General features: G+C 42.9%; 1 protein-coding gene across 3 annotated transcripts in view; it reads right to left on the reverse strand.

Moving 5' to 3' along the window:
- The window catches only part of MAP3K3 (mitogen-activated protein kinase kinase kinase 3), a 30,415-nt gene extending 14,781 nt beyond the window's left edge, over positions 1-15,634 (reverse strand). For 2 of the 3 annotated variants that reach the window (XM_010154812.1, XM_010154811.1), the window contains exons 1-6: positions 15,518-15,634; positions 15,064-15,153; positions 11,629-11,669; positions 7,280-7,379; positions 5,910-6,023; positions 2,363-2,483 (exon numbers count right to left, since the gene is read on the reverse strand). In XM_010154812.1, coding sequence (XP_010153114.1) covers positions 2,363-2,483; positions 5,910-6,023; positions 7,280-7,379; positions 11,629-11,669; positions 15,064-15,153; positions 15,518-15,613 — 562 coding nt within the window. In that variant the 5' untranslated portion in view covers positions 15,614-15,634. The remainder of the gene's footprint in view (positions 1-2,362; positions 2,484-5,909; positions 6,024-7,279; positions 7,380-11,628; positions 11,670-15,063; positions 15,154-15,517) is intronic. The other variant, XM_010154813.1, reaches the window with a different exon arrangement.
- Between the last annotated feature and the right edge of the window lie 905 nt (positions 15,635-16,539).

Raw genomic sequence — 16,539 nt, forward strand, 5'->3', positions numbered from 1 at the left:
GGCCGAAGGGAGCCCGAGCCCTGCTGGCATCAGCCCAGCTGCTATTGTGGAAAGGCCACCAGCACTGGGCAGGAAAAGGAAGTCAGCACTAAATCAATGTATATCAAAGGAAGTGAGTGGAAAAAACACAAGCGCTGCCAGAATGCTTAGCAACTTTTTTTTTTTTTAAATAAAAGTTATCATTACTTCCAAACCTCTGAGTTGGTGACAGCAGGCTCGAGGCCCGTCCACTTTAGAAGACAGGAACTACACAGATATATCTCCTGCATGCAAACAACTTCTGTTGAACGCTGCTTTCAGTTTGCACTGCATGGCATGGCACAAACAGCCTATTCTCTATGCCTGAAACGCTGCAAAGCAGGGTTAAATTCCTTTGCCGAATCATAGATAGGAGAAGAGAAGGAAGAAAGAATTGATTCAAGACTGAGCTATTGCCAAGTTACCATCAGACCTCTGACAGAACTGGAACTCTTCCGGACCTCTTAATGATTTAACAGTCTGGTCCTTTGACACATCCAGAAAATAAACCTAATGCTTTCTTGAGTGATGAATGACAGGCTAATTAGAAAGTGTGCATAAGCTGGGATAATACAACTGGGACACAGAAGGGGCCTCTTATTACTATACAGTTTACCCACGACAGACACTCGGTACAGTCTGTTAGCTTTGGCATCATTATTTGGTTACCTCAGAATGCCAATAAAGGAGATTTTTATTTTTAAATAAAATATTTTTGGCATTGAATTTTCCAGTGAAAAAAGAAACGTGGTGTTCAGACGTGCATGGATACCTCTGCTTTCTTCATGAGACCGAGGAATGTTGCTCTTTTTATGCATATTAACTTGAAACTAGAAAGGATGGGAAAACCCTTTTTGTTCCCGTTTCAGTCACATACTTCACAAGCTTTCAGCACTTCTTTTTTTGTTTGCTACTTCATAAAAGCAAACTGTATAAAAGGGGATCAGCAGACTCTAGACAAGCAGTTGGCTAGACAAGTCTAGTGTTGGGAACTACTGGTCTAGTTCTCAAGTCCTTCTCTATTGAGCTGCCTCTCCCAATTACCTTTGGTCAGAACAGTGGGGATCTGACTCCGGCTTAGACCCCCCAATATGGAGACCGTCTGGTCTAGTTTAATTGGATTTATTGTTTGACACTACGGTTGCACTGTGAATACTGATCTACAACACTCTAACGTTTACACCTCAGGTTTACCCAGTTAATGAAACCGAAGCCTTCCTTTTCCACAGAGGGAGCTGGTTTAGAACTGGGAAACGAAACAACTCTGACATTCCCAGCTCCTAGTACTGTGCTCCTGATTTGCAAAACTTGTCATCTGGAGCATTAGGTCTGACAAGCCCTAGAACAGCTGCTGTGACAAACACAGCCATCCTTTGCCTCTGTTTCCAGCAAAATTTAGCTTTTCTCACTTCTAAAGCAGGAGTAAGTCACACTGAACACCATCCCAGGCTCTGCCTTTGTACTGCAGATCCCTACTAATTGCTCACCTTCTTCCTGCTCTGTCACTGCTCACTGAGCTTCACACCAAGGAGCCAGATTCTGAACCACCAACTTTTAATTTTTTTTTGACCCATATGTCTCTGAAGCAGTTTCAGATGTTTTTCACATAAAAAGTTAACAGCTTTGAGCTGTTTCAACCATAGAGCTCAATAGTACTGCACAGTTACACAGGGGGTTATCACTAAGAAACTGGGACAACTCTGCCAAATCCAAGAGATAGAAGTCATGAAAATTACCGGAGTCTTACACGGACCTTTCCAGTAAACATGAGTTCACTAAGTTAACAGAAACACAAAGGAAATGAGACAAAGGTACGTATCACTCTGACTTGTCTCACCTTTTGTGTGGCTGTGTCAGTCACCTACGATATTGGCCCTGTGCTCTACTCAACAGGTAATTACGAGAGCAAAAGGAACTCCGAATGCAGGGACTGGTTAGACACGCAGTGGCAATTCCTGTGCTACTAGTAAAATGCCTCATACAGGAGTGAGGATATTCCAAAGCCCAACATGGGTTAAAAAAAATATCAAATATAGGTTTCATGAACTGAAATTGCCAATCTAAATAAAAAGCTTAATGGACTCACGTAAGCTTTCCAAACTCCTAACCTCAATGAATCTGGCTGTAGGACATCCCCTTTAGCAGCTCCTCAGCTGTTCAACCTCGTACGGAACTTTGAAACATTCTACTGTAAACATATTCAGAGCTTTTAAAAATGAACTGCCTTGTCCTAAAATAACCTTTCAGTTTCTCACGGCTTTCACAAACGTTGTGCCATAAACAGTGGTGTCCAAAAGATACATCTCACAAAATAAAGACAAGCAGAAGTGGCAAAAATACTCACTGACAGACAGATGCCTACTTCTAGGTTCTGGCTGCTGATAGGGTGTGTTCACATCCCCCACAGATTGGGAAGTTTTAATCCTGACTTGTTTGGGCAGTCCAGAATGGGGTGAAGAACTGGTCTGTTGGGTAAAATGAAATAAAAATTTATGAGACTGAGGAGCTCAAGCGGTCTGGCCACAGTTTCAAAAACACCATTATGTTTAGTAGCAAGAAAGTAGCTGAGAAACAGTTCTAGAACCTGAAATCTTATTAACATCACAGAACACAAACCATACAGGCAGCAAGAGAGCAAGATTCACAGTTACTGTGTAAAACAGGAGTCGAACAACGAGAGCATGCTATAACCCTCCGGCCTCAAATCCAACGCAGGATTTACTCGCCTAAAGGTTTGTCTTCCACGATCAGCTCACTACGGACAAACAAGAAGGGGCTCATTTCACTCTAAGACCAAACCATGGGAGAACCTACAGTTTCTATCAGCCAGCAGAGATGAATTACACATCTTCCACTCTTTCAGAAGCAGATAGAGAGCAACCTGAAACCCCACAGTTTTTAGAATAGTAAACTGACAAGTCAGTCCAAGTGAAAATAAATTCTAGAGTTTAAGAGCACAAAGAGTTTGAAGATGCCAAGATGAATGTGGCTTGTGTTCCTTTTATTCACCCTTCCCTGAAAGTACATAGACATCATCTAATGAACAATCGTTTTTCCACGGTGTCATCTTCTCATTCAAATCAGGAAGAGGAATGAAAGGAGACATGCCAAGGGACTTGTCCCCAGTTTGCTGAGAAAGATGGAAGGGGTAACTCCAGCATGCTTTGTAGCAAGAGGAGCTGCAGGATGGCTTTGCCATTTAGGGCAGTAGGATGCTGCCCAGGAGAATCCTGCCCTCCTTGCGCAGCACTTGCGCGCAGCTCTGCCGCGAGAAACTACAAGGCCACTTCCAACTCCAGAGGGTGCTCACTTGGAAATACCTAGGCTGCAGGTTCAGGCAGCTAGCACCTCTGTGTCAGCTCTCTCCGTGGATGACAGAGGGGACATGGGCTCCCAGCAGAGGACTGAACGGTGCTCCAGCTATCTGGGGATGGTGCACGAAGGTCTGAACGTACAAAATACTGTGAATTGCCAACATCCCCCAAGCAAATGAGATCCTACACATGTCAAATCAGGTCCTCAATACTAGCGGACACTTTTGATTTCAATCTTCTTGTCCCAAAGTACCTGGTTTTACAAGAGGATATAAAATTCCCTTCCTCTTGTCTGTTACAGAATTTAACCAGTGTTAACTTATTTTATCAAAATGAACAGAACGATAGACACCCCAGGGAGATGAGTTCTGACTTCTGGGAATTATTTGAATGTGACTGGCAAATAAGGTGTGAAGCCACAGAACCAAAGAAGTTAAGTACTGAATAGTTGCTCATTTAACAAGCACTTCGCCTTGCACAGAGCAAGGAAGGAACCTGATTTAAATTATATAAACTCTACCATGAACAGATTCATGGGAGCTGAATAAAGGATGCAGAGGTCACACCGTTTACGTGGACACTCTGGCTTTAGCAGTCGAGGTGTTCAACTTAACCAGTTCTTTCCGTTAGTTTCTAAACAGAAAGACAGGGCTGCCAACAGAAGTGAGCTGCTTGATAAAAAAAAGCCCAAATGGGCCACAGAAAGCAGCACAAGAAAATGAATATAAACGCTGTTTGCAAACACAGGCTCTCAGTACTAGTCACACAGTTACTGCTGTAAAGTCAGGTTGGTTTATACACAGATTTGTGCCAAAGTCACAGCATTACCTTTCCATCCCCAGAAAAAGAAAAGAGCACAACCAAAACAAAATCTGCATCCTGTACTTCAGGAAAAATAATGCTTCCCGCTCCCTCAGTGGGATGAGATCATGCAGCCAAGAAACCTCCTTCAGACTTGTGGGCTTTTGCTTTATCACATGTAGGGCTCTCCTGTCAGGCAACTCAGAGCTGAAGAGGAAGTCGGAGGAGAGGGGGGAAACAGTGGCACTTACTGAAGGCTTCGCTGTTTGTTTCTGCTTTGAGCAGAAGAGGAAAAAACAGCTAATAAAAGTACAACCCCACAGCACTGGTTACTGGCTGGTGTAGGGATGAGATTTAGTTTACTGTAGGTGGCTTATGTAAAGTTTAGATGGTATCACTTAAGATCTGGTTTGCAGCCTGAAGACACTGAAATTCATAGAGGGCTGTAAAAGAGGATTTACTGCGTTATACCAAAAGTTGAGGCCACCTTTTACAGACTGTTTCCTGACAACACAGAACAAAGCCTGACTACGCTTGGTCAGACCAAAGCCCTTCTTGCCAAGTATTGTCTTCAGAACAGCCAGTAACAAACGCTCAGGGAAAGGCCATAGGACAAAGAACAGCATCATCCCCTCCTACACCTTTCCAGCTTTTGGCATCCAGACGTTTGGGAAAGGGCTGTTAATACTCCTGAAGGTCTGCGCATTTCTATTAATGTGGGTTAACAAATTCAGAAATAGCAAGAAGTATATTTAAGTTCTCCTGACAGTTCCAAGACTTACAGGTGTGATTATTTCAGGAGTTTGAGCTCACAGCCTGCAGAACCTGAATAGGGATGAACAGTCAACAAGCTGCTACCAACCGAGCTTTCGAGACAGTAGCTTTGTGCACCACACTCTTCAAGCGAATTTGGTAATTTGTAAATGAAATATCTAAGCTATCAAGGTCTTTAGCTTGAAACAGGTATGATTTTAGTTCTGAAAAAAAAAACCAAAACCCAATGCCAGTCGATTGAAAAAAGTTCTCCAGTCATGGAGCAGGAATAGGGGAAACTGCTGGTTCTGCCCTCTTCAGCTTGCAGTGAAATTCATTCCCCAAAAAGGGCAGCTTTGGGAGCCTGACTTAAAGATCTCATGTTATGATCTTTTCTGCTGAAAAGTGCATCGATACTCACTGCCACAGCCACCTGTGGTACTGGAAACTGAACCACGACACCATCAAATTCATCTTAGGTGCTAACACACCATTATTAGCTAGAAGCAACTGAGTTTCTACAGAGTAAGGCTGGATTCAGTGCATCAAGCTACAGAACTGAAAAATCACTGGGAGCTGTTCTTGGGCTTCTCACCCAAGAGGAAAAGGTGCCAATAGCTTGTCTTCAAGGACAACTTGAGCTTACTTACAGGCAACATAATTAATTACATGCACCTTCAGCACTGTGCTATTCATCAAAGGCAAAATTAAGTTCCCTGTGAACCAAACTCATTGTTTTCTGAATACAGTCAGTGGGTACTTGATATAAAATGGCCTTCATATTACAGCTTAAAAAGCTGCCATGCTTTAGTCCCTGAACAGCTACTGAAGCCAGGAAAACAAAGGAAGAAAAAAAGAGATGTCTATAGCTAAGCCAAAGCACAGAGAATAAACACATGCATTTGTGTCTGTGAAGAATGATTTTACTAATTCCTGTTACTCTCAGATAAGGCTACCATCATGTTTCAGAGGCTTAAGAGTAAAAACCTTCATTTTGCTGCAGTTACAGAAGTTGTTACCTACATGGTTTCTGTCCTGAGACAGCAATAATATTCTAAGGCTTTTCACATTAGAGCTTCGGTCTAAGAGATCTACTGCTTTATCCAGGTCATCTTGGTTTTTCAAAGGAATAGATAGCTGCAAAATAAAGAACAGGAAAAACATAATTAGAAAAGACAGGGAAAAAAAAAAGCCTACTTCCACAACAGGTATTTAAACAACCATTAGGAAAAACCATCAGAATACAAGATAGGATTGTGATTGCTCAAGTATTCCACAAATTTTCATTATAATACTGTCTTACTGTTCTTTTTAACAAGGTTTTCCTCCCCTGCCAGCAGAGAAATGACTGACCCTATGTAAATTTCTCTAAGGCACCAACACAAAAATAAGGGCTACCCGAATTTGTTGTTGGCAAAAACCAAGTCAGAGACAGGCCCCTGACTCCTTGATGGGAACCTTGTCTCAGAATACAAGGTTTTCTCAAGTGAAAATTGGGTTTCACATAGAGACTACTATGAAGAAGATTAAGAATTTGAAAGAGGGAATCAAAGAAGAATTTAAAACTTGAAGTCCCCATGAAATGATGCTCAGACACCCTCTATTCTACAGCCCACTCACATCTCAAAATGTGAATGTTGCTAACACTGAAGAACCTCACTCATTTTTGTCTGGCTCCTACAGGTGATTGAGATTTTGCATCTCTCTCCTTGAGGATGCAGTCCGGAACGGTGGTAGGGCAACAAGGAAAAGCCAGGGTGTCCAGAGGGAGGAGCCAACGAAATACTTCAGGCTCTTAATATAGTCTACCCAGTTCCTCAGAGAGAAGCACTCTTCCCCACGTCACTTGCTTTTACCAATGACAGTGCCCACAGCTCTGCAGCATCTCACACCAGGGAGCCTCCCCTGTTCTCCCCTTGTTTGCTGACACGCTGGGCAATAAGCAGAACAAGGTGTTGCAGCCAACAGGAGGTAAACGTGTTACAAATGGCTGGATGGCTGCTGCCGGTCAGCAGTTCAACACAAACACTACTGACACTGCCATCAGGCAGCTGAAGAAATGGCTCTGGGGCTGCCAGCAGTCCTCAGACTGTAAATGTATTGGGCTGCAGTAGGTGCTTTCAACAGTCAGAATACTTCAAATACCATTTTTTTACTTGCCCAGGAGTCTCCCAGACAAGACGGGTGCAAGGAAGCAAGATGCTGATGTTCGTACAATAGAGACATCAGCGTTAATTCTTCGGTCAGTACCAGCATGTTTCCCTCTGGAGCAGTGTGCTTCACGTTAGAGGGAAGAACTGAAAATTAAATTTAAGGGTACAGAATTTGGGATGGAAAAGGAGGTTTATTCTACAGCGTCCCATGTTCTGAGCACTGCTAACGATGCTCTGTACCTCATTGTTCATGTAGTGGAGGTCCAGCGGCTGGCCAAAGGCTGTTTTCACTTTCTGTTGCACATCTTCATAGCGCACGGGACGGACAAATGGGATAATTCTGCAACAAAAGAGAATGACTGACTGAATTCAGAGATATACCTGACAACACAATCGACTTAAGTAGCTGAATCATTAAAAACATTTCAATGTCCTCCTTTCACCCTCAAGCAGGTAGTGAACCTTTCTGATTTGAACTGATATTAATTATTTTAGCAAGGAATTCTTGATCTCTGGTCAATTTCCAAATGGTTTCTCAAAACACAATATTCAGCTGAAGATTTCAAATAGAATGCCTTTGTCCCTGGATAGAGAAGTATCCTTTACTGAACAAATTTCTTCCACAAAACAGGATACAAATCTCCTGTGCACTTTGGCTTAAAGAATACTGCCTCAGGCACAAAACACAAACAAACACATTCAGTGAGAATTGAATTAAAAGCTGCAGAAGGCCAAAAGAACAAAAAAAGTATTTGCTTTAAGTACTCCAATATCTGAACTCAAAACTCACTCCCTAAAAATTTCCAAAACACGTTCCAGTTGAAAGGTTTCAACAAACATTCCCACAGCAAAGTTAGTCCTGAAGTCCTGGGGGAAGGCATCAGCAGGAGGACACGACGGAATCTGAAAACTCTCTTTCCACAAGGTGGTCCGTGACGTCAGCTCCACGTTAGCCCTCGGCATGCTCAACTCCAACATCTCTGAACATCTGAACCACAGACTCACTACATGTCTCTGCAGTTACCCTTCCAACCCCGCGCACCACTGTGGGGGTTTCTTCTCAAGAACTGGTCAAATCTGATGGTAACCGTGCAACCATTTGTCATTCACAGCTATTTAAATAAACTGCTTTTCTTCCTTTTTTGTTAGTTACAGAGGCCTAATAGATCAAAACTTACAAAACAGAATATTCATATAAGGCAGATCAGTCTCATACTCTCACGCTTCTTCCCTCAGGAGTATTTTTCATACGTGAAGCATCTCTGAGCACCTCCACCTCTGGGGAGACCTTATTGCAGCTTCCAGTACCTGAAGGGGCTACAAGGAAGCTGGGGGGAACTTTTTACAAGGGCAGGGAGTGACAGAACAAGGGCTAACGGGTTTAAATTGAAAGTGGGGAGGTTTAGATTAGATATCAAGAAGAGATTCTTCCCGAAGAGGATGGTGAGGCACTGGGACAGGTTGCCCAGAGAAGCTGTGGATGCCCCATCCCTGGAAGTGTCCAAGGCCATGCTGGATGAGGCTTTGAGCAACCTGGTCTAGTGGAAGGTGTCCCTGCCCATGGCAGGGGGGTTGGAACTGGATGAGCTTTAAGGTCCATTCCAACACAAACTGTTCTGTGATTCTATGAAAATATGCACAGATGTAAACTGTTCTGACTGTGCTCTCCAAGCTCAGCTCTTGTGGCACACCAAACCCCTGGTTCCAGCACTCAGCCGTTTCCTCACCAGGTGGATGGCAGGAGTTTTAGATTCACATACACAAATGGCCTCAAGAAATCCAAAATGGCAACAGGCACAGCCGCCCCAGGGGAATGCTGAGGCACACGCATGCTTTGCAGAAAATGACTATGGTTTATTAGGTTTTTATTACCATTTTGCCTACCTTGGAATAGAAACTCTAATGCTTTAGGCAAAGTAGTAATATGAAGTTCCAGTAAAGCATCTAAAACTGTTTGTTTAGGTTTAATATGCCAGGCTGGATGAGGCTTGGAGCAACCTGGTCTGGTGGAAGGTGTCCCTGCCCATGGCAGGAGGTGGGACTGGGTGGGCTTTAAGGTCCCTTCCAACACAAACCACTCTGTGATTCTATGATAATATAGTTTACAACCCATTACTCTGGCAAACCAAGGACATCTGCTGCTCAGAAACCCACTTTCCATGTCTTTGCTGCACAAGGCCCAGATGGTTGGTTGTTCCTGCCTTCGGGCTACTGTAACCAGACTTCTCACCATCTGCTTCCACGAGCCATGAGACCACGCTGCGTCTCCACTACAGCTGACAGCCACTGTCCTCCTGAAAGCTATCAGACCACTTCAAGAGCTGCTTACCCCACCACTGCAGCTTGAAACAACACTGCCTCAGCACAGCTGAAACACTGCCACAAAAGCTTGACTATTAGCACCACTCAACAATTTTGCCATCAGGCAGAAATAGGAAGACCTGAACGGACCACAGAAACTCAAGACCTCTCTCGCTCACAGGGGCAACTCTTTCAGTGCAGTGAAACCCCAAATCACCTCTGGGGAAGCTCACAGGAGTTCCTGCCGAACTTGCGCTTTGGACAGAAGGCTCAGTTTCCAAAACATCCATCCAGCCTGCTTCGCCAGCACTCAGTATCCTTTCACGAAGTGCAGCTTTTGTTTTAACTAGCTCTAGTGTTCGTTGGCTTCGTTAGCCCCTTCCCAGGAAGGGTTCATCTTGCTACCAGACCTACAACATTCAGCTATTTAGAAATAATCCTCCTTGTTAAAAAGCAGCCCACAATAACATTTTCCACGTATTCCTAAGAAACCCATCCACGAAATTATAGTCCTCTGGCACCATACAGACGTAATTTAGCTCTCAGTTGAGCCGAAGTCCCTTATAAAGGCTTCCATTCTACCCTCAATGCATTAAAAAGCAGAGCTGTTCTCAGGTGCCACAAATTCTATTAGTTTAAAAACTCCGTGCACTCTTCTAACGCAAAATCAGGGACTGCAGGGTTTAAGGAGCCCATTCCTGCCTGACCACCTTAAATATTTGTGGTTAGATCTGGCAGCTCCTCTGAAACCAAGCACACACACTTACATTCTCGGTGCAAGCTTGCTGTCTGTAACTGCATACCACTTTGGGAATGGGGAATTCAGGCAAGCGTAACTGCATAATTAGACTAACACACAATCAACCTTTTCATTTTAATGTTACTTCAGAAAAAAACCCTTTCTTCTCTCCTGAGCTCTGTGCCATCTTAAATGCACTCAGCCAGAAGACATCCGAGATGATAGGACGGCAGTGACAAGATTTGGCTTCCAAGTCACCTTGTCCTAAGAGGGTATCACAAGAGATGGTGACAAGCAGCACAGCGGCTCTGCTGAAGTCCACACAATGCCCCTGACACAGCAGAGTGCTGAGAAGATCTGGCTGGCAAAGGCGGCAGTAGATCCCAGCTACAAATGCTTTAAAAATTTCTCCTTGAGCACCAGAACTCAGGGGTTTTTTAACAACAGGATTCACCATCTAGGACTTTGATGAATGAAACAGTTCAATTTTTGAGGAAGACTTTACCTGTTATTCTCTACTGCCTGCTTTACCAACAACGAACACCCTTGCCTTTCCGTTTCAACACAAACCCCAGAATTCGACACAGGAGGATACCTGAGGAGGAGCTTAAGCAGCTCAGCTGGTAACCTTTGCCAGCAGCAGGCTGTTAGGACCCCTACATACAACTTGCACTGTTGCACTATCAACATTAAACTTGCATTTTATCACGAAACGGTGAACATGTTGAAAATACTGTCTGGGAGAAGAGAAACCAAAGGATTCCCACAGGACGCCTGTGAAGAGTAGAATATAAACTCATGCTTACAATCCAAGTAATTTCTTCAAAAAAGGAAAGTGGACCATAACATCCCGATCCCTTTTTCCTCCTCAGCAAGAGCTTGGAGCCTTCCTGTATGTACACAGGGCCACTGAAAGGCTGTAACAGCATCAGGAGTCCCTCTCAATTAGGTGGCCAGTGCAGGGCTTTGAGACCTACTTCGAAATGTTTAGGTAATTCTACCCATTGAAAACAATACCATAAACACTGAAAATGCTAATTCACTTAATTCTGGTGTTTTGTAAAAGAAAGTATCTTGAAACTGAGTATCAGAGGAAAAACAAAGAAACTTTTAGACCAATGAAAAAATCTTCCCTGGCTGTGTCTGTTGCTCAGGCACAGCAGGACTGTGATAGTGGTAGGTCATCAGGAAGTGAGAAACTAGAAAAGAATGACACTAATTTGATCAGTTTAATTCGGTTTTAGGTAAATGAAACAAATAGGGACCATAACTGAAATAAAACCATCAGGCTGAATTTATTTCAGGCTGGGCAGCTTTTTTAGTATTCCTGCAATTCACTTACACGTAGATATTGTGAAAATACATCAAGGGAAAGCGTTGTATGACACACTGATATCTTAAAAATAACTGTGTTGTGTACGACCTGTTTGCTGTTGCCTTCACCGTTTTTTTTTTATTCAGGAACAAACCAACAAATCATTTAACCTAAATTACTAATGACTAAATGATTCCACTAAGCAAAGAATCAACGTAGCGAAGACAGACTTACCGTCTTTCCCCATTATGTTCAAACTTTATCCGTACATCATTCTGCAGAAGAAGGGACAAAAGGTTAGTTCACAGTGAAACTCTGACACACGCAATAGCGCACAAATGGACCGTGTTACGGTTTTAAGGCCCAAATACAAAGCAGGTCAATTTGTGACCGCAGCAGGCATCAACTCCTCGAAAGGCTAACCAGAGCACATCAAGTCTGATAGCTTTCTCCGTGGAAGCTGAAGCAGACTGTGGACAAGAGTGGCTGACACGTGAACGCAGCACCGTGAGGAATGGAGAAATTGGTGAAGGAAAAAGAAAAGGAAAGAGGTAAAAACTAAGTTGCAATTTGTATTAATTGGCACTTAAACAGAGAGCACTGAAATATACACTTTTACTATAAGAAAAATTAATCCATCTTTAACACTGCATGGCAAAAATCTGAAATTGAGTCCAACTGCATACTCATCTAATTTTCTTTGCACATGCTCAGAGCAAGCATGTTTTCTTCCACAGCAAAAAAGACAGCACTACAGGGAACGGGCTACATCCTTTATTCTTAAGACACAGACTAAATCTTTGCTTTTGCAAAAACACAGCCGCTGAAGCTCCAACTATGAAGTTACAAAGAAGCGGACTATGTGTCACCTTTTAAAGTGCAAAGGGGTCATGGCCTGTATCTGGCAGACGGTTCAAAGCACTGACTGTGCAACCTGCGCATTGCACTCATCTCAGAAGATGCTATGTGGCACGGAAGAGTCAACATGCCGAACTTTCAACTCTGGAGATCCAAGTTCAAATCCCAATTTAGGTCACAATGATAAAAATAAAAGGGAAAAATCTGCTCTGATAAGACTCCATAATTTCTGCTGCACAATTTATGTGATTGGAATAGATTAAGCCATCTGTGAAAGCCGCAGACAATAGGCAATCATACATCTAGGAACTTCAAAAAAATGGGGCCAGGAAATGCTCTTTAGCTGGAGGAAGTATCTGGCAGGCCTAGTGGTCAAGAATGCAGTTCAAAGGGACCCGTGCAAGCACTGTGAGTACACAGTATTCCTGCAGCCCTGCTGCAGGTACAGAATTGATCCCGACAAACGAGCTTCCCAATCAGAGCAACAATCATCTGGGGGTGCATAATCTACACGTAACTTTACCAAAGACGTTTTCTCAGGTGGAGGAAAAGAACTTTAAAAAGAAAACAAAATGAAGCAAATTCTAGAGAACTCATTTGAATTAACCAGCAAAGGAAAAATGCAACAGCATAGGAACAATAAACTACGGAAGATGTTCACCAGCCAACTACTGATGAAAGAGTATTTCTTAGGCATAATGGATGGAGGAATGATCCCCTTATATTAGGGATTTTCAGGGAAAGAAGGCGATAGAGTTCTAAGTACCCTAGTCTAAGGGAACTAAACAGGATTGTTTGGATTAAATTGAATTAAAGTAATTTTTCAGATTAAATTTCTGATCCCAAGATGCGTTTTAGGTCATGAAACAGCTGAGAGACAGTTCTCAGCAGTTAACATTAGACAACACTAAAAGATGTACCAAGGGCTCCCTGGAAACCTTTCTTCAACTTACTGGTACTGAAGCAAACAAAAATATCTGTCTCAACAGCACTGCATGCTTTTGAACCAGTAATATGTAACAAAGGGTAGGTGGGAGGGGAGGGTGGGGGGTTGTGTGGAATGTGGCATCTATCTCCTGATGATTTTTCCAAAAGGATCAGACATTGGCCATTTGTGTCTATTTTATCAAAGATCTAAGGAAGGTATTTAAAGTGATCTTAGTGTTTAAATTTCAGAGAGAACTCAGAGGAGTTAAAGATCCTTTTGTTTCCTTTGCAAGCAGTGAACCTATCGCCTACATAAACCACTTTTTAAAGCAACTCACATAAACTGTCTAAGAGACGAGTAAGAAAGCAAATCCAAGTTTGGTGCTTTAGCGTTCCAGTTCTGTGATGTGGTACCATAAATAATGATTACAGATTTTGATTTAAGACATCTCTGAATTTACGTTTCAAAGCGATTTGGAAAGGATTTCGTCCTACTCCATCTACGGATTTGTCCATAGCACAATCAAGGAAATCCCCTATCCCAGCTGAACAAGTAGATTATGAGCAGACAAAGCATAAGAACAAGACAGACATGAACTTTAAAGCCTGCTCCAAAAAGCTTAAGCCTGTAGTAAGGATACCACTGGAAAGAGTTATTTTACCGATCCAGGCAACTTCTCCTGTTAACGTCAGTCCAACTGTAAGTAACTTGATTTAAGTTTTAAGACAGTAATGGACAAAGAATTCTTGACTGAAATTGTTGCTTTTGCATTCACGTATTTCAATCAAATGATACGCAGCACGCACTGACAGAGCGATAGTATTCTGTCCTGTCTTTCTACCAGAATGCCAATGCAATAGTCTTCTCTATGAAAAAAAGTCTCTAGCAATGTGAAGTGAACCTAGAGATGTTTTAAAGCACTGGCCCTACCACTTACTACCTCAGAAGAAGTATTTCTTTTAGAAAATGGACTTCACATCCCCATACCCCAATAGGGGCTAGTTTCACTCCCATCTTCACGTGACATATGACTGGGTAACTCCAACAACCCTCCCTGTTAAGGGCATTGCCTCCATTCAGACACCTGTAAGCAGCCGCTTCCTTTCTCACTGAAGCAAGGTTTATTACAGCTTCACTAAAGCCAGGCCTTTCAGACAACCCTCTTCACTGTTCTTCATAGAATCACAGAATGGTTTGGGTTGGAAGGGACCTTAAAGATCATCTAGTTCCAACCCCCCTGCCATGGGCAGGGATACCTTCCACTAGACCAGGTTGCTCCAAGCCTCATCCAGCCTGGCCTTGAAGACATCCAGGGATGGGGCATCCACAACATCTCTGGGCAACCTGTTCCAGTGCTTCCCCACCCTTTCCAGGAAAAACTTCTTCCTGATATCTAATCTAAACCTCCCTGCTTTCAATTTAAACCCATTACGCCTTGTCTTGTCACTACAAGCCCTTGAAAAAAGTCCCCTCCCAGCTTCCTTCTTGGGCCAACTTCAGCTTGACTACCACTTACTGAGATCTTCATTCTGTATTCACATGCAGACTGAATCATGGGAAGATGAGACCAGCATTAGCTCATCACCCAACAGCCTGCTTTATGCAACTTTAAATTGCACTGGCCTTCTTTTGCATCAGAGATGGAAACACTTGTTTGTTTTCTTTTCACCATTATGCTCCTCAGTTCCCTGCTTCCCTTTAAGTATCATTTCCATTACAATGAAAAGTGCATCACACTGCTACATCATGACAGTCAGTAAAGAAAAGCTTTCCTGGCCTCCCACACCTGCTTAAATGTATTCTGTAAAGGTCACCGCACACAACTTTAACACATGCTCCTAATTTATAATTGCTAATATTGAACAGGAAGACAGTTTTCTTACCGGGATTTTTTTTTCTTCCACTGCAGAGGCACACTGGTTTGTTATTGCAGGGCTGCCCAAGAGGGGTGGACTGCTGGCATTGTGTTTTTTCTTGAAAAATAATAAAGTCATTAAAAAAAAAGGTAATACGACTGTGAAACAGGAAAACCACTTGGTAAACTTTTTAGCTAATTGACACAGACCAAACCCATCAAACAGATGTGTGGGAGGATGTCAGAATACTAAGATGTTGCAGATTACCAAAACTCCACACTTCACAGACCACAAAGGTAAGTAAATAAAAAAAGCTACCATGCTGGCACTGCAGCCTGAGCAAGAACAGGGAGTTAATCCACCCGTGATGCTTCAGCAGTCGGAAGCACAGGCAGAAGGGAGACAGCAGACCCCCTTCAACCTACTCTGTCCCTTCTGCCTCCAGGTAACGGTTTCAAGTACTCGCTAAACAGTCTCTTACCTGTTTGTTGGAGTGAGCAGTGTCTTTATTCTTCATGGTATCATATCCAGTCAGTCTGTGACGTCGGCCCATCTGGAGTGCTACCAGGTCCTTCATGATGGATTTCAAGGCCTCTTGTTCATCTGGGATGCACAAGAATTTCAGCAGTAAGTTGCCTGGGTGAGTATCAACCCTAACACTTCTGCACTTGTTTTCTGCTGGCTCATAGAAAGACAGTCCTTTTCAGGACCTTTGCAAGTACACTGTAATTTCAATTAGTCCTCAAAAGCCTAAACTTAACCTAAAATCATGAAGTAGTAAACAGACAGATACATTTTAAGTCACTTATCCAATGTCACAAAAGGATCTGGACATAGTAGGTTCAGAATAAATATCCCCAGCTCCTGGTTCGGTTAAGATGGCTTCACAACAAACAGTGTATCTTGGACAGATTTGCTAGATCACCACAGGTCATTTAGGAAGGGCAAACTGACGTGCTTCTGCCAAGGAAAACCTGGTAAGACTCTGTTCTTTCCAATTTTATATCCTGTTAACTTAGAATTCTTGCTTGCTAGTGGAACAAACCACGGCCAGTAGAAAGAAAAATGAAAATCTGGACAAAGAGTCATCTTACAATATCTCTGAATACAAATCCACTTGCATGGACTTCCCCAACACATTCCTCTCTTCCCCCAAAACAAGCTGATGGAACTAAGTTCAAAGCATTTTATGAGACTTTAAGATCTACCCAACAGATTCAAACTGCACAGCCTTAAGAACACTGGCTGCTGGCAGAGTACAAGGCAGCAGGTTCAACTCAAGGCTTCCTGCAAATGCAGCAAAGTAAAAAACACACACCAAGATTTTCTTATCCGTACTACGGACTCAGAATTACTTTCTCAAGCTAAGATTCCCGATGTAACCAATTTAAAGTATTCTTCCATTGCTTGTTGGCTTTGAGGAGAACGTGATATTTAGGAGAACTCTGTGTGACATCTAGAAAACATGAAGATGCAGAAGGAGAGAAATGCATAGTGGCTGGG

Source organism: Eurypyga helias, unplaced genomic scaffold (genome assembly GCF_000690775.1).
Source record: "Eurypyga helias isolate BGI_N326 unplaced genomic scaffold, ASM69077v1 scaffold13267, whole genome shotgun sequence".
Classification (NCBI taxonomy): Eukaryota; Metazoa; Chordata; class Aves; order Eurypygiformes; family Eurypygidae; genus Eurypyga; species Eurypyga helias.